The 19,042-nt window shown below is 39.8% G+C and overlaps 1 protein-coding gene across 9 annotated transcripts in view; it reads left to right on the top strand.

The window, feature by feature from the left end:
* LOC110397772 (glypican-5-like) overlaps nucleotides 1-19,042 on the top strand; it is a 409,202-nt gene that overhangs the window by 299,596 nt on the left and 90,564 nt on the right. For 8 of the 9 annotated variants that reach the window (XR_002437961.1, XM_021394557.1, XM_021394558.1 and 5 more), the window contains one exon: nucleotides 2,107-2,257. Coding sequence is in view for 8 of the 9 variants with exons in the window: in XM_021394557.1 (XP_021250232.1) it covers nucleotides 2,107-2,257 (151 nt within the window). In the remaining variant the exon portion in view is untranslated. Of the gene's footprint in view, nucleotides 1-2,106; nucleotides 2,258-8,854; nucleotides 9,050-19,042 lie in introns of those variants that run through there. The other variant, XM_021394556.1, reaches the window with a different exon arrangement.

Genomic DNA, 19,042 nt, shown 5'->3' with positions numbered 1-19,042 from the left:
AAAGTCTGTGAAAGAACTGAGTTATCTTTCTCCCTCATAGGCAAATTTTTCCAATTGTTTAACAAAATGTTTTGTACAGTCATGACATCAGTCGAGAGACTGATGAATAACAAGACTCAATATTTGTACACTTGTTTTTTAAAAAAAAACAGGCATGCAGTAACAATTAGACAGTGTTTAATGCTCTTTCCCGCAGGGGTCCATACCGTCTCCTCCAGCTTACTGATCTTCCCACTGCAGAGCAATGTGGTTTACGTCTTCAGAGTGAGCAAACAGATCTTTTCAGTGAAAGGGTGATAAAAATCCTCAGTTCTGCCATAAAGAAGTTGGTGTCTGTAGATCAGGGTCTCTGCCGTGCTCTACAAGCTCTCCAAGCACTTACATCCCCAGGGTGGAGGATGGCAGCTCAAGGCATCTGAAGAACAAAGAGAATACCACAAAGAGATTCCCACTGCAGAGAAACGGCTGCATTCGTTGCCATCCATCCAGCCCAGCTGTGTTAGTCCTGCACTCCAGTTCCTCCAGCTCACAGCCCACCTCCTTTTAGTGTGAAATCTGCTTGAATCTTCAAAGTAGCTGCATTTTAAAATATGTTTCCCTCAGTACCCAGGATAATCACAGTCCTCTGGTCTAAAACATATCACAAAGTCTTAAATGTATCTACAGCACTTTGCATGAAATGTATGTGGTAGAGCCTATTGGGCAGCTCTGATAAACTTCAGAAAGTGTTACAAAGTCTTTCCATTTGGTTAAGATATATTCATATAACAGGAATAATAGGTTTTAATCATACATCGTCATACCATAGGGGCAGAGCTAATGCAAACAAAGTTTTTTGTAACTCGAAAAAGGAGACAAAGAGGCTGCTGCTGTTCAAAGTGTTGAAGGTTTCAGCCAAATGAAAGAAGTGATCTGAAATACTGGAACGGCTCTTTGCATCCCTTAAAAATAAAACCAAAACCAAAACCTCCCAGTGTAATTCTCAACAAGTGGGATGATGGAAAATGGAGACTTTGTAGTCATCATAGCAACTTAGCCAGGTTGGGACTCAGTCCAGTCTGAGTCAGGGCGGGTTTTTCTCTGCAGAAGCTCTTCCATCTACTCTATCACCGCAAACAGTGGCTGTTGGAGAGTGTCCACCACGGAACCTGGAGCACCTTGGTACTGGTTTTTGCATCAGCAGATGTTGAAGTAGAGTACAGAAATGGCCTGGTGCCAGTGGGAAAAGTACCTGTGGCTCAGTAAGCAGCTTTTCATCCCCACTGTGGAGGACGGGTTCAAGTTCTTCCTCTTCATGGTTCTTCCTTGATGAATACTGTGTTAGTCCAAAACAATTACTGTCACTTGGTGCAGTCATCATAAATGACTGTCTTAAAAATCATATCTGGGGGTAAGGTTTCCAAGTAATGAAACCTGTAATGAAAATTAATAGATACCCTTAGCTCTTGAAAGGTCACCAAGGTATTAATTGGTGGTTGTGATTGTAGATATGTACTGAGACTTGTGGCAAATTGTAGCTATAGGACAAGAGAGAATGGCCTCAAGTTGTATCAGGGGAGATTCAAGTTGGATGTTTGGAAAAACTTCTCCAAAAGAGTGATCAGGTGCTGAAATGGGCTGCCCAGGGAGGTGGTGTACTCACCATCCCTGGAGGTGTTCAAGAAGTGTTTAGATGTTGTACTGAGGGACATGGTTTAGTGGGAAATATTAGTGATAGGTGGACCACTTGGAGGTCTTTTCCAACCTTGGTGATTCTATGATTCTATGATTCTATAAGTAACCAAACTGTGGCCTGAAGGGGGAAAAGCTGCAGGTCCAAACCCTCTCAGTGGTAATACTGGAGGATGTGGTGTTTCCAATCAAAAGTTTGATGATAAGTGTTGAGGGTCATCTGTGTTGGATACATTTTTATGGTGTAGTCTTTTACTCCAAAAATACAAGGATGTCATTGCTAGAATCTATCTATAATGTGAGTAGCAGTTCTGGAGGGAATGTGAATTTGAAAAAGATTGTTGCTTTGTAAACCCAGCAACCCAGCTTGGTCACCAGAAGTAGGAGCTGTGTAAATATTCTGACCATTGCTGGTTTTTTGCTCTTCCATTTTAGCTGAATGCTGAGAAGGCAAAATTAAAACTGGAAAGATGGGCTTCCCGAGATGCTGGCAGTGGGGGAGGAAAAAGTGAAGAGCTGGAGTCAAGCGGGGACTGTGATGATGAGGATGGCTGCCAAGGATCTGGCGACAGGATTCACACAGCAGGTAAATACAATTTCTGTGGACACATAGAGAGTTTAGAAATTTATAACTGTCACAATTAGGTGGACAGAGCTAAGACTTGCACTGCTCGAGTTACTGTGAAAATCCTACTGAATTCAAAGGATTTGAATGTTAATACATGAACAACTGCAGTAGAAGTAGATTGGTACAGACAGTAACAATACAATTTAACACTTTGCATGCAGAAATGTATTAATTATCAATAATTTTTGTAAATATATTTTCATTTGGATGTACAAGTATATGAAATATGAGCATAATAGTTTTGACAATTAGTGCTTATTAAGATGAGATAAAACTCAGGTAAGCTTTAAACTGCTGTTTCATTCAGCAGAGGTAAACACATGCCTCTTGCTTATCTTTTTACCACTAAGAAGAGTGAAGAAAGCATCCCACACTCATGTAGGACTTGCAGACCAGCTTTGATATAGGCTGTGTTCAGGACTTTGGTTGTTCCTGTTAGGAATATTTGTTCAGGAAAACTGAGCTTAAGCATGTATTTTGAAATATATGCAAAGCGTTAATTTTATTTTACAGTACCAGGTTATAAATATCTACAATATGTTGTTGAGCTGCTTAATCAAGATAAGAGAAGTATTATTACATAGAGATGATTCTTAAAATTTTTAAGTAGTTGTGAGTAGCAGATCAAGTGGAGATTCTCACTGTATTTTTGAACAGAAGAGCTTTGATACAATGTTATTTTAAAGCTATTTACTTAGCATTTTTTTTCAATTTTTGTTGTGAGCAATTGAAAGATTGAAAAATCTTTCAGCCCCTAGAGATCTGTGAGTGTAAATACCATACATAATGTGCTTTCCTCTCTGTGGTATGATACAAACAATAGCCAGGTGCTAACTACTCTTTAATGAACAATTAAACTATAAATACACTGTTTGGGGAGGATGTGTGTGCATGTTTACACACACAATGGTAGATTTCAGATGTTCAAAAATAAAAACTCGAAAACTTTCAAGACTAGGCTAGCAGCTGTTTTTAAAAGTGGTAAATAAAGGAACTGCTTAATGTCTCTTTTTTCCTTTTTGTTTGCAATCTCCTTAAATGAAATATTCTGTGTTGATATCATCCTGGATTTAAAAGAATTATATTTATAAAAATAGCTGTTTCAAAGTTTAATAGGGTTTATATCCAATTAAAAAAGAAATCACAATTAATTGTAGAAAATAGTATTGATTCATAACAGCAAGAATATTTCATTGTGTGACAATAGTACTTCTGTTTCATAATTAGCTTTAAAATACTATACTGTGTACAAGCTACTTGCAGTAAATACGTTTGGCGTATCTGGATACAATTAAGAGATAAAATGGAGTGATCTCATTATAGAACTTCTTTGCTTTAATAGAATGTTAAAGAAATAAACAATGGATTGGATTAGTTGTATTTCCTCTTACTGCATGTCTGTAAGATGATGTTTCTCATTGTATGTCCTGTGAATTTTTTGTTTCCTAAACTTAAAAGCTGTCAGTTGCACCTGACATTTGTTTTGTAAAAGCAGAACATGCCAACATTGACTATTTCCTGTTCACTTTAAACACACAGTAAATAGAGACATGAATTGAGGCTAAAGCTAAATCCCAAATAAAACCCTGATCTGAAGCTCAGAAAAGTCAGTGGAAATATTCTTACTGACTGCAGCAGGCTTGGAGCTGGAAAATGCCACTGATCTCATCAGTGAACGCTGTAGCTTGCAGTCACGTGGTAGAACAAAAGGAATAAGAAAGGAATAAAAATCCTTTCAAAACATAGGCTTTTTGTCAGAGCAATGCTGTTTTTGACAAGTCCGTGGAAAACAGAAAAGAAAGAAAACAATTTAATTATCAAACTCTAAAATACTGAATTCAGAATCCAGTGAAAATTCGCTACATCTGTAATTTCTTTGAAACCTATACGAAAATGAGATTTACTGTTTGTATTAAGTTTCCTGCTTTAAGCATTGCAAAAGATTCAGAATCATTTTAGATAGTTTCTGAAAACATACTGAACACTCATTCCTTCCCACCTTCCTGAGAAAAAATTTCCTTTTCTTTGACAAGAAGTTGGCAGGAGTTTTGCCAACAACAAGGCTTCCATTACCAAAACATCTCTTTTCTGAACTATTAAAAGATCCCTCTGGACAGGGTACATTGCCATCTCCCCAGTTTGCTTTTTCCAACTTGCTAACAGAGAAACCTGGCTTCTAGGTTTGGAAATTCGGTGTGTACCAGGTGGGTAAAGACAAGAAGCGGTTCTGTGCCAGCCAGGCACTTTGTGTGATCTTTGTCCCTGCTTGGTCTGTGTTGTATGCTGTGTGTGCACTTTCTCTCTATATAAGCTCACCTTACAGTGGGTACTAAAATCTGCATTTCAGTTACTAGTTTAATGCCTACAGTTATGTGGATATTATGTAGTGCTTTTATTTGCTTTTGTTACCAATAAAACTTTCCTAGCCAAAATCATAATTATCGAAAAAAAAAAAATCACCACTTGTAATCATAACGTGCTTCATTATCTATCCTATATCATGTGTTTACCCAGTTGATTTCATACAGACAAGATAGGTACTCTCTCAGGAAACCAGCAGCCTCTTAGCACATTATGTATGGTAGGAAATACTTGAGCATGCCATGTTCTGTCAGGCCTTACCAATTACCACAACTGTCCCTTCTTGGGGAAAGCTGTAGAAACATCAGTTTCTCAAGCAGATCCATGTGCTATTTGTTGGCAAGTAGCAACTTTTTAATGACAACATCTGTTAATCATCTTTGAACAAAGCTTTGTTAGAAGAGATTTAAGAGGAAAAAAACCTGAACATGGATGGGGAAGCAGCTTTGCAGTTTGAACCATTTCAGTCCTGCAGGTTTCTGGGCAGAAGTGCAAAGCAGAGGCTCAGCCTGAACCTTGCTGAGCAGTGTGTGATTGTTTAAGCATGGTCTGACATGAACTTCAATCACAAAAGGACTCACAGAATGATGCAAGGGCCTATTCTTAAATAGGAGTGTGCGGGATGCTCAGTGGCGTACAAGGTTGAGCACCATGCAGGATCAAGCTGCTGCAGTGTTTACTAGGGGAGGGATTAAGCATCTTGCAGTTCATGAAAAGGTGCAGCAGCAACAGATTCACATTGTGCCCCGCTTCTCCTCTCTTTAGTGAAAAGGAAAATAAATGCTTCAGTCTGATCAGTGAAAAGTGGGAAGGAAGCCCCTGCAGGGGATTTCCCACTCCCAGCTGTGCTGCACAGCAGTATGTTGTTAAGAAGCCTGATCCAGACAGTGACTGTCAACAATAGATCTCTCTTCAGAGAAGTCATCGGTTGGTTTTCCATTAAACAAGGTTCAGAAGGTCTGACAAGGTTGGACCACAGGCAAGGATCTGGTTTAGTGCGAACCGCAATACCTCTGTGCTGTAAAACAAAAATTAATCCAAACTTCTTTCTAGATAAGCCTGAGATAACATGATGGAAAGTTAGAAGGCATTTAGCAAGTGTGAGACTACAACTGGCAAGGCATCCAAATAACACAGGTTAAGGAGAACATCTCTTTTAGTCTATCCTTGGGCCCATTCTCCATGGAATAGAGTAGGCAAAGCCAAATGTCTGGTAAACAGGAATTGCAGTCATAGCCTTGAATTTACACATCAGGGATATCGTCTATTTATGAGGCAATAACCTCAGCACTCAGATGGGGCAAACATTAGTACACTCCTGACATACCTTGAAACTATGGATCTTTGCAAAGCAGGGACAGGAATTTACTTTTCCCCTGGCTGGCTGCCTGCTCCACACCAGGATGAGCTTCTTCTGTGCCCCTATCGCAAAAGCAGTAGGTTTCCATGGAATAACAAGCAGTGCCTGACCAGCACTGACTGCAGATTTTAGACAATCCTTAAAATTTGCATCTATCAGTGCACGTATTCAACAAATAAACACATCCTATGACATCCCTGGCAGATTTTGAATGTGGCTATGTGTCAGAAGCTCTTTATTACTGTGAGATTTTGCCAAATGCTTATGTAATCCCAATAAAAATTTTATTCTATACTTCTAATTCTTTCTTGAAGCTCTCTCCTTTTAGTATGCATTCTCTGATTTTAAATATCTCTCTGCAGAATATACTGCTTCTTCTCAATTTCAGTGCTCAACCTATAGCAAATTTACTTCATCAGCACGTTCAGATAATGTGGCTCCAACCCCTGCCTTTATCTGTGGGTGTTGAGACAATGCACATTGTTACTGCATCTTTCTGCTCTAGACAGAATACTTGAAGAGATTGTCCTGGTTGTATATTTCTTCTCGACGGCATAAGAGAAGCATTGGGTTTTTGATCCAGAATGCTTTTTTAAGTGGAGACAAATAAACTTTCTTTTTTTTCTTCATGTCTTTTGATACATATCTAGTCTCAACAGTTACAGAAAGTTAATATATTTTTCCTCATTGCTTATGAATGTTTTCGTTATCCATTTTTTTCCTTTTTGAGTATCAAGTTTATTTTACCCTTTATTGTGTTTTCATTCTTCCTATTTCTCTGTCTTTTCTAGGAATCAGTGTTACCATATGAGCTGTCATTTTTAATCATGATTTATTTCCATTCATGATGTTACGGTATGCACTTACAGTTGTATTTATCCAAATAAGTAATTGTCAAGCTGCTGATTTTGTAATTATTAGTATAAAACATCAATATTCTGAGATCATAATATCTGCTGGCAGTCAGCCACACTCATCAAGTTCTCTTCGCTACACATCTTTGCTTCCTTTGCATATTATCTTAGCTCTCAGAAATATGGCATTTTCAGTGTCTGTCTTCCAGACTAGAGAAATCTCTCCATCACACCTCATCCCCAGCCCATGGGCTTGTGCAGCTGTTTCTCTATACCCTTTGTTGTGCAAGATATTTTATCACCAGCTCTGTTTTTGGATAGCCTATAAAACCCTATATTGCTCTTAGCGTTAATGCCTCATTACATCTATAAAACAGAGTAGTAACAAGTTAAGCCATCATGTAAGATTGATCTTTTAGAAAACTCAGTGGCTTCCAAACTTTATTTTGTCTTTTGGACTGGTAGATAAGAGATGGACCTCTGTCTACAGCGGTGTATGCAAACCCTGTGAGAGAGTGCTAGGCATTCCTGGGGCAGCAGAGAAACCTCACAGCTGCAGAGTTCTGACTTGGAGTTGTGTTGAGAGGTATAGTTTGTGAAGAGGCATGGGAACAAGGAAAACCAAAGAAGTCTGGATAGTCAGCATAAAAAGTGTGCGTTTTGGTTAATGCTGATGGAAGCAGATAGCATCTGATGCTGAGATGAGTCACTTTGGACTTGTGGTGCTGTCAGAGTTACCTAATGGACACACTTTGCTGAGCATTTCTATGGGTGGCACTGACATTTTGAGCAGCTCCGTCCTGTGCAAAGAGGACCAGAACGCAGCAGGGAAGAGGGGTTTGGAGATGGGGATAGGAAGAGAGAGCATTTGGAGGGGAGAAAGAAGGTTTCCCCACTTTTCTATCCCAAATCTTTCTTAAATATCTTATAATCTACTGCCTGAGATAAAGTATTGTGTGTCATTTTAGCCTCCTTCATTACACAGTATAATTTAAACTGAAATGCATATGAGAAGAAAAGTATTATCATTCTTAGTCCGTCCTCGGCCTTGGCATTTACATGACAGTTTGAGCTGTAAATGAAAGGGATTTCGGTTCCTTCAGATTTTCACTCTTAGAGCTGAGGTGAGCTCGGCTCCATACAAGACAAGAGTTTTTGCCAATGTGTATAAATCACTTTGTGCATGGGCTGGATAAACATTTCCCATGTAGGAGTCTTTCCTGTTGATAATTAGAATTCTGGCTAGAGGAATGACAGGCTGCGTGCCAGCTCTGTGACTCTGGGAACAACTTTGGTACCGCCTTTGGTATCTTCAAAGAGATAAAAAGGTGATTTAGGAAATGTTAATCACAGCAGATTTTTGATCACTTCAGCAGTGCATAGACAAAATTAAAAGGTAACAATATTTTAGTTCTTCCAGTGCCCTGTTCCATAAGGAGAAGTTAAACATCGGAGAGATCAAGTTAAAGACATTTGGGGCTTACCTGTTTGCTGTAGTTCTGTGTAAACAGTCATCAGAGACTGCATTGTAGATCACTGAAGGGTAACAGGCTTTTATCAACCTATTAAAAATATTACCAGTGATCTGTATTCAGTGAATGCAATTGCTACAGCTCAACACTTTTTGCTAACTTTGACAGCAGAATTTTATGTGGTTACCTTCCACAGGAGCAAATTGATGTGTACATACTTTTCTGAGATTAGATTTGAAAACAACCCTGAACTGAAAACTCAGAGATGCAATTTTCTGCTGAACTGCTACTCGCAGATATTTCTTATGTGTTTTGATAAAATGAACTTTTACAAACAAAAACATCACAACACTGAACGGCCCCAAAAAGGAACAGCATAGTCAGGCAGCAAAAAGCATGAATGAAAAGAGATGATTTATTATGTGATGACTAGCACTATGAGAAAGACAAGCTCCCAAGAAAAATAGCTTTCCTGCTCACATTAAGCAGAGCACCCTTCCTACTGCAGGCCAAGAAGAGTCTGCAGGCAGAGACTTTGACCCCGTGCAGGTCGTGCCTACTTCTGTGATAGTCGTCTGCAAGCATCAGCGTGGCACTCAGAGGTTAGAGGCCAGGTAAATGGAGAATGAAAACTACCCTCCTCAGGTAAGTCTCATCAGCTGTGTGATTTAGATCCTCCTGACAAACTCATTTAAGAGCCGTAATATCCTGTCATGCCAAGTAGCGATGGGATAAATGTGAAGGCTAAGGCAATTTGCCCCCAAAATGCCATAAAGCCAAAATTAATTAAGAGTAGTTAACAAGGAAACGTCCTTCAGATTACTTCAAAATAGGTACCTCATATAACTTAATGGCAGCACCGTTTAAAATGCTAATTCCATTATGCTATAAGTGAAAAAACCACAGATCCTGCAAGCCTAAGGAAAATGCTATTCACCTCAAATTAGTCTTCATCCCACAGAAGGGAATGCTTAGCTGATCACGGATAAGTGACAGCAGCATCAGTGCAGTGCCACATGTAGTGACTGCTGGGCCTTTCCTCCTCACAAGCAAAAACAGGAGTCTGAGGACCTAAATAAGGTGAGTGGCTGTGCCATTAAAACCCCAGTCCTTGTTTTGAGATATTTGCCAGGCTTCTTCATTTCAGGGGTTTAGTAATATCCAGAGCCCTAGCTGTGAGAAGCAATGTGATTGAGAAGTAACGTGGGGATCTCTGAAGCTTAAAAAAACATCACTTTTCTCCAAGGAAGGTAGACGGTAAAGGCAAACCTATGACCTTGTTTTATTCCAAAGGCAGGTTATTCCAGGTTAGTTAGAGTTACGACCTGCCACAACCTTAAAGTCACTAAGAAAAAGCCTGTTGTCTCTCACTGCATAGTGGTGAAAGGCAAAGAACAGAGATGTTTGGCAATGGAAGCAGCACTGAAAGTTGCTGAGGAATGAAGAGGTTCTGCTTCTCCCTGCTGACACCTTGCCTTGTTGTATGATTCATGAGGAAAGCCTAAGGGTTGCTGCTCCTTTAAAAGAGGAAAAGAATAGCTTTGCTTTGTTTTTCCTTCCTCCCTATCTTTAGACCAATGTGTCCTGGGGGTATTTTGTCTTTGCTTTAGGGGAGAAACTGCCTGGAATGCATCAGGTATACATTTAGAGATTTTCTATTCCTTGATTGTCTATTATAAGGTATAGTAATATTCCTTAAAAGAGTGCTGTAGTGCCTGAAGCCAACAGATATGCCATCAGAAAGTACCAGCTGATAAATTTAGGATCAAAACAATATCCTGAAAGAAAGCATAGTTTAATTTTTTGCAAATATGCTGTGCTCTCTATATTCAATTTACTATAAGAAGAACAGAACTTCAGGCTGAAGTATGTGACATATGAACTGGATTGTGGATTTATGGGGCTAGATCTGGCTGACTTGAGATCAAGGTACTTACAGTAACTTAAACCAGCTGAAGTTCTTGCGTATTGTTAAATACCTTCCTTGAAAAGAGCTCAAAGATTAGGAACATTGTTCCTCAGTAGGTGATTTTGCATCTGATTTATCCCGCAGTGGCCACCAGTCTCCTGGATTTAAGAGTATTTATTTTCTGCCTGTCTGTCCTCAGAGCAGTTAAGTAGCATTTCCCTGAAATCTAACATTTTCCAGGACAGACAGACAGTTGACACCATTCAAAGGAATATCAGGATTTTGTGCAGATTCAAGGAGGCTATAATGCCATCTGCCAACCCTAAGCCCAGAAACTGGGTATACATTGCAGAACAGTGAAATTATAAACTTGTTTATATACAACATCCTGGAGTATGGAGTGTGAATCTGTGCAAACAAGATGAAGTCTCTAGATTATGGGTATCCAACCTTTTGGCTTGCCTGGGCCACATGGTGTGAAAATAAATTGTCTTGGGTTGCTTGTATGTAGGTTGCACTGAAAGTAATGCCTCCTATTTATTTCCATCTAAACTAAAACAGATATAAAGAGCACAGTAATGCTATTTGATAGAGCAAATTCTCAGCTACAAAGCACTACTTTTCAAGATAGTCACCAGCATAAGCTGTGCATTTTCACCAGCGATGAACTGTCACCACTGATGAAACATACTACTGACCCCTCACTGTGCTCACATCTACTGTTTGCTCTCCATATATGTTCAACAAGTGTTAATGAATGTCAGTGGGTACTATTTTTTCCTCATGAAAGAGTTCAGTGGCACACCCATACTCTGTATGCACTTTCACATCAGACGCCATTCTGTCAGACTACCCCTCTGCTGCCATCTGTCGCACAGCAACAAAATGTAATGGAATATTTGTGGGAAGGTTCAACCTCTGCTGCCATCCACCAACATCTGCCTCTGATGTCATGGGCCAATATCATAAAATAGGAGACATTACTTTCAGAGGAGCCCTTGTAAAATGTGTAATGTAGTTAATGTATATAAGTAACAACACTTATTTTAATTGTATATATATTATTAAAACATGAAAAATGTACAAAACTAGTGGGATATTTGACCATGTTTTTGTGAAACTGATGCGTCATCCTGGTTTGATGGCAGTGGTTGGAATTCTTAGTGAGCTCTCAAGGTGTTTGTCAGAGATTTTTGATGAAAATTTACTCTTCCTGTGCTTCATCCTTGAAAATAGTTGCTTACAAATGTACATCCTACCAAAAAGTGATGACATGAATAAGGTGTGATTGTGAAGTGATGGATGTTTTTCTCTTGTAAGAGTTCTTATAAAAGCCTGGTAAAGAGACAAGATGACATTTTTTGGTTGAATTGCAACTCTATACATTCCATTTGAAAATTTGCAGGCTATGTGTTTTTGTCGACTGAAAATTGAGTTGAAAATAAACAAAAAATATTATATGAGTTTTTCAAAAATTTTGAAAACTATTCTCAAATTCGTTTATCAACATGGAAAACAAAGCTGCATATTTTTTGATTTTCACAGGACTGTGTTCAGCCAGTGTAAGAAAGTGCATGCAATTATTTGGCCTAACTTGAGTCAGCACTGTACTGCGCCCTCCCCGTGTCTTCATTTCAGCTCAGACAATGCCAGTCATTCACACAGAATCACAGAATCACAAAATTACAGGGGTTGGAAGGGAGATTGTCGAGTCCAGCCCTCCTGTTAAAGGGGGTTCCTACAGCAGGTTGCACAGGTAGGCATCTGGGTGGGTCTTGAATATCTCCAGAGAAGGAGGCTCCACGACATCTCTGGACAGCCTGTTCCAGTGCTCCATCACTCTGACAGTGAAGAAGTTCTTCCTTGCATTAGTATGAAAGTATGAGAGCAGCTGTGAGAAGTGTGGGTGGTGGGGTTGGGGGTGTCAGTTGATGAAAGACTCAACATGAGCTGGCAATGTGTGTTTGCCACCCAAAGGCCAACCATATCCTGGGTTGCATCGGGAGAAGTGTGCCCAGCAGGTTGAGGGAGGTGATTCTGCCCCTCTACTCTGCTCTCGTGAGACCCACCTGAAGTACTGCATCCAGTACTGGGGTCCCCAACACAAGAAGGACATGGAGCTGTTGGAGTGGGTCCAGAGGAGGGCCATGAAGATGATCAGAGAGCTGGAGCACCTCCCTGCAAGGACAGACTGAGATAGCTGGGGATCTTCAGCCTGGAGAAGAGAAGGCTCTGAGGGATGTTATAGCAGCCTGCCAGTAGCTGAAGGAGGCCTACAGGAAAGCTGGGGAAAGACTTTTTGTAAGGGCATGTAGTGACAGGACAAGGGGAAATGGCTTTAAGCTAGAAGAGAGTAGAATTAGACTAGATATTAGGAAGAAATTCTTTACTGTGAGAGTCATGAGACACTGGAACAGGTTGCCCAGCGAGGTTGTGGATGCCCCCTCCCTGGAGGCTGGCTTGTTGCCAACCAGGACACTCAGGCCCGTCATTGCAGAGCTCCTCTCCAGCAGGTCAGCCCCCAACCTGTAAGATTGTATGCAGCTATTCCTCCTCAGGTGCAGGAATCTACACTTGCTCTTGGTGAACTTCATCGGGTTCCTCTCTGCCCAGCCCACCAGACTGTCCAGGTCTTGCTGAATGGCAGCACAGCCTTCTGGTGTGTCAGCCACTCCTCCCAGCTTTATATCATCAGGAAACTTGCTGAGGGTAGTCTGTATCCCTTCATCCACGTAATTGATGAAGATGTTGAACAAGACCGGACCCAGAACCAACTCCTGGGGAACACCGCTAGTTACAGCCTCCAACCAGACTGCACCATTGATCACAGCCCTGTGAGCTCAACCAGTCAGCCTTTTCTCAGTCCACCTCACTGTCTGCTCATCTATCCCACACTTTCAAAACTTCCTGCCAGTGTTTGGTTCCTGCTGAGTGATGGGTGTACACCCAGGCCCAGGCCAGGCCACTCAGCAGGGAAGAGCTGCTGCCATGATGGCGTGGGGCAGAGGGTGGCTGCAGGACAGGCTGGTCGGGGCAGCACGCAGCTGCAGGCCATGGGTTCACATTCCTGCTCTAAACTATGGGTTACTTAAGGGTCTTCAACATAGTTGTCAGTGATGGAAAAGCCAGCTGGATACAGGATATTAGAGCACCTCTTCCAATGTTTTTGGTCTAGTTTCTCCATTTCCCTCAGTTAATTGTCCCTCATGGATATTCCTTTCAGAAGTTTTTCTTCGTCCTGAATTACATTTCTGTTGCTAGTTAAGATTCTTTAATGCCACAATCAGAGATTTCTGCCCTTGTCTTCTTGTCTTTTGGAATTTATGCAGTTGTTCTAGCATTGTTTAGTCTTTGTTTAATCAGCCTCTCAGCCCCTCTATTTGTGCTTGTTCTTCTCTGAATTTCTAGTAGTTTGTCAAGTCAACTTTGGCATATTTCTGAAGTAAAGTGACATGACGAGCCAACCAAATTTTGCATTTTATTAAATACTATTTTGAAATTAAGAGAATTTTGTGGGGTATGTGTTGAGGTATCTTGTGTCACATTAGAGTCTGTTCATCTTCGTTATATACACTTCTGTCAAGATTACAAATTAATCTTGTTCATCACGATTTAAGCCTCTAAAATTTAATTTTTCTATTTAAGTGCATTCTGAAGTTATGTGTATTGTTGATCTATGCATGATTTGCTTATGCAAAACATGTGCAAGTGAGGTACTGGGTAGCAGCATTCCCCAGAAAGGGGTGAGATGCAGTAGCCTGATGTCAAACATCATTCAATTTACCTTCAAAAATCATAAAACATTCTCAGAATCCCAATTATAGCCCATTTACCATTGAATTGTTGTCCACAGATAGCAGTTAATTCAAGTATAAACAGGATTATATCAGGATGAGGATTGAAATGTCCTTTGAATCTCTAGAAAGTAGGTGCGTTGAAATCAGTTGCTTTGGGGGTGAAATTCCACATTGTGTATGCCCAAGGCTTATCCATTATTCACACAGAGAACCTTAGAAATTCTCAGCTTTCAAATCTGCTTGGTATTCATCTCAAATTAAAGAAATTAGGGAGAGTTTGCCATTGCAGTATTGAAGCTGCCAAGTAATAAATCATTATCTGATATTTATAGCCCAGAATTAAGACTGGCAACTCAGACACACTGCTGACCATTCAGCAGAGAAGTCCTCATAATCCAATCTGGAGCAGCAGGGAAAGGAATAGCTTTCTGATGTGAAGTCAGACAAGTAATTTCCTGTTTAAAATTTGATTAGATAAAATCTTTTGAACATGTGCTTGTAAAGGAACAGCTTGTTTAAATATGTATACTGCTGCAGCACATGCTGTACACTGACTGAAGCTAGCACAAGAACATTTGCACTAACCTGAACGTGCCAGAAGAGGCACAGCGCCCAGGGCTAAACACTCGCAGGATAAATCTCTTACACAATGGTAGCATTAGAGCTGACGGGGAAATGCAATTTTCATCCTACAAGAAAAAAATGTATGCATTGGAAAGGTATCATTGTCCAAAACAGAAACATTTGGTAACTTATGCAATTAGATAAGCATTAATTTGCAGGGGATATTTTTGTAGGTTTTTAATACAAAAGGGAAAAATACAGATTCAACCTCAAATATTTTGCTACCTGCAAAAAAAAGAGATTTTAAAGCCATCTAATAAGCATGGTATTCCATGCAGAGAGATCTTAGTGATGTATTTGATTCAAAGGCATTATATAATAGAAATCAGGAGAAGGAGTAAAGGGAGAACAACGAAAAAGTAAAAATTAAAAAAGAGAGAGATGTGAAAGTTTGGCCTAAATCTGAGTCAGCAGTCATAACTGGGAGTTTTGCCTTTGGCTTGAAGAGGTAACAATTTGAGCAACAACTGAAAGGCCAGATTTTGCTGCCCATATGCTTGCTTTGCAGGGCAGTATCACAGCAGCTCAAGCCAGAGAGGCTGCCTACAAAATTGCTGCAGAATTGACTTCTGGCCTGGGCCAAAATACAGCAGATGTCTATGTTTCATGTTGAAGAGTCATGGAAAAGTGACACTGTATCTTGATTTATATTCTTTGCAGAGCTCATGGTAGTGTCTCAAATCAGCTATTGATAATAAAGCGTACAATCAAAACAGGGATGCTGTCCCACTTCAGTTTCACAACGGAATCCTGTTACAGCAGTTTAGCACAACTGTAGCCATGCTGGAACATTTCTGTCAGTCATCATAAAAAGGGCTCGCATTATAGTCCTGGGAATTGAAATATTCAAATTACGTTCACACATTTTGAAAACGATTATTTTTGAAAGAGAACAACTGCTCAGATTCACTGGAAGTTAGTTTTTGTCAGTCTCCTTTCATGGACCTCTTCATCTTTTTAGTAAAACCTCAGGTTCTATAGGTCTGTGAGCCCATCATGTGAAAAATAATAGTTTGCACAAGGAGGTCTGGTAGATATGTGTTAAATTTGTGTTCCTTCCACAGGACCTGCCCTGAAAGCAGGGACTGAGGGTGAATGAATCTCATCCCCAGTGACTCTGCTGCAGGTGCAGCCCTACCCGGTGGAGCAGGAATGTGCTGCTTGTTTCCAGACTATTTTAATGTTTTGGTTGACTTGACATAAACTCTACATGGATATCAGGAACTGGAAGGAGCTTAATCAAAAAAGGAACTATAATCATATTCTGAGGTCCTGGCATCTCAACAGATCTTGGCAGCTTGTCGGTAAATGAATCAGATGCAACACAGTGATGGGGATAGAACAGTGCTTCAGTATCGTATGCAAATGCATCACCAGGGAATGCCCAGTGAGAATCTCTCCATTAATCCCCCCAAAAATGAGTGATCAATTGCCATCCATGACAGTAAAAATACACAGTCCTTTTGATTTAATGCAGAAGGTACTGTCAGCTGAAATTCCTACTTTAAAACCAATGTGCACACTCTTTGTCAAGAAAATTTGCATCATCTGCGTCACAACAAAAATTGGAAATGTACAGTGTCAAAGATGAATTGAAATGAAAATTTTAAATTGCAGATAAATCACAAACATATTTGCAAAGTATATGAAAATATATTGTGAAATCTAAAGAAGTCTGCTCTCTAAAGGAACAAACATGCAACCACAGAAAATATTTTTGTATCTATATAAGTAGACTAAAAAACCATCCGTCTACAGAGTATATCAAAAGAAGGTTTTGTAAAAAATAAGCAAATTAGAAATTCCTAGAGGACAGTTTTCTTCCACGGATTATGGAAACATTGCATATACTTCAAGTAAAGTCGCATTTTATAAAAAATGTAACTCGTGATAAAACAGATATAACACAAAGAGCAATTTAGAATCTATATTGTTCTTACCTTATAAAAGGATATTGAAAAAATGAATTGAACTAACAAAAGCATGTTCAATATGCATGAAATTTCCATTTAGTCTGTAAACTGCAAAGCAGATACATAGTAGCCATTTCCCAGTACTGTAATTACTGTGTCACCATTTGTAAAGCATTTATGTAAAGTACATCCTTGTGAGTAGCCATGTGAAAACTCTGTCTTGTTAAAAATCAAATCATTGATTTCAAATCCTTTACAATGATGATATTCATTATTGCACTGTAACCCATCACTAATTCTATTTTATGTAATCAGTCTCTTACTTTTGTATGTGTTCTTGTTAGACAGACTTATCTGTTATACATACTATCTTAATATTGTAATTGAAGACTATTAAAAAATGGAATCCTACTTCATTTGTTCCCTCATGCTACCAGCAAAGGCTTGAACACTGGAACAGATATGTCTTTTCTTAGGGCTTCTTTCTCCATTTTTGCAAATATGTGCATTGATTTTAGCGAGGCTTACTTTTTCGTGGCTACTACTTTTCCCCGGAAGAGCCTTATCCCTTTTCCATTCTGGTCACAGCTGTTTGAAACTAGATAAATGCTGAGGTTTGGGGTGTGCTCATCAGTTAACTTCTGAGACTGAAGGCTTTCCCCTGCTAATCTCTTCTTGGGGAGCGGCCTCTTTCATTTGCAGGAGCGATGGGGCCATGTGTCTGTGCCCTTCTCTGAGCTGCAAGGCATACATCATTTAGATCTTTATCTAAGGAATGTGGTTTAGTGGGGAATTATTGTGGTGGTAGCTGGATGGTTGGACTGGATGGTCTTGGAGGTCTTTTCCAACCTTGGTGATTCTGATTCTGTTGTACACCAGCTGCTCAGGCAGGTCTGCCAGCAAAGCACCTGCAAGGGCAAGGGCACTGCGAGGCGTGGTTTGCAAGATGGAGATCCAGGGCATGTCGGCTTCCCTTAGGAAGCAGCCAGGAGCTCCATCTCCCTGTTGCCACACTGATGTTGTACTGGTGATCCTGTGTGAGCTGATAGCAGCCCTCAGCAAGGCCCAGCGGCATGCACTCACAGGCACATTAAACTCCATTGATGTCTGTCTGAGTTGGTGTGCAGCATGTCGGGGTAAGCTCACAGCTGCCTGCAACAGCATGTCTGTGCACTTTCAATTTGCAAAATAAGCGGATGTGTAATCTATTTTCTCCTGGGGCCTCATATGATTCACAGTTATCATAACTGCATTACAGATAGACCACATTAACACCACTGCCTTAGAATGGAAGGCTTTTGGTCTTGGAAGGTGTTAAGATATTAAGAGCTAAAGCGATTTGTCCTGAAACAAATTTGTAGAAAATTGCCCAGTGTTAGTGCCTTAAAATGCCCATCACCAAATGTGTGACTGCTAAACTTTCAGATGGTGTGTGATAATGTAATAATTGATGAATCAGTTGGAGGCTCACACCTTCTCCTTGGATGTACCATCTTAATATTCTTCTTTAAATTCTTCACCAAGCAGAGGTAATGCACACATGTCACTCAGTGTTATGGAAAACTAGTTGTCATAAGTTATGGATAGACTTCCATTGATTATTACTTGAATACTTTTGTTACAAAAAAAGTATACAAATGTGATGAAATTAACTACAGATTAATATTACAGTGCACTAGGAGTGATATTTTATTTGGCTTATTGTTAATGAATGTGTTAGATTTGGAGACATGAATGCTATAACTGATCAAAGCAAAAGTATCCTTTTCAAATAAGCAACAGGAATTGTCTATTCAAATTGTGCATACAAATTAACAAGGCTTCTATATGAGAATTGGTCAGATACTTTTAGTATGGCATAGCTGGTAAAACAGCTCTGTGCTGAGTAAAACAGCTACATGGCTGCAGTCATCTTTGTTTCATGTTTGATGTAATGGCTTGTAAAATGCTGTTAGGAATAAATCTGGGGAGGTGAGGAGATGCATGTGGTTAGGGGTTTCTTGAGAGCTGCAGTTTTCACAGTTTTTTAAGGGACAAAATGATTTGTTCTCTTGGCTAGAACCAGATGTGTGTGCCTCTGTGGATTAACTGTATTGAGGATTGTTATGTTTTGAATACTGTCTAAAACTATCAAGGCTATGGGGAAGGTTACATTTCTGTTTAATTAAATACATGATCTTTGAGCTGACTAATGAGTTTCAGATGAGCCCCCCAGAAAAGCTGGAGGAATTAAACACCAAAGGCATTTTTTAGATCCACGGGGTAGGCCTAATTCAGTGTTGAACAGTCCCCAGACAGTATTGCAAAGGGTTTGGTGGTTGATAAGAATTCTGTAGAGAACTCTTGTATACCTTGTTTCTCATAATTTCTCATGGATATTGGTGAGAAATATTAATGGTGAGAAAACAATCAGCTAAATTTGCTTCTTTTTCAAACCCAAATCTTCCCTTTAC

The sequence above is a fragment of the Numida meleagris genome, chromosome 4, assembly GCF_002078875.1.
Source record: "Numida meleagris isolate 19003 breed g44 Domestic line chromosome 4, NumMel1.0, whole genome shotgun sequence".
Classification (NCBI taxonomy): Eukaryota; Metazoa; Chordata; class Aves; order Galliformes; family Numididae; genus Numida; species Numida meleagris.
The sequence above is the reverse complement of the archived record's forward strand: the minus strand, read 5'-3'. Positions and strand labels throughout refer to the sequence as shown.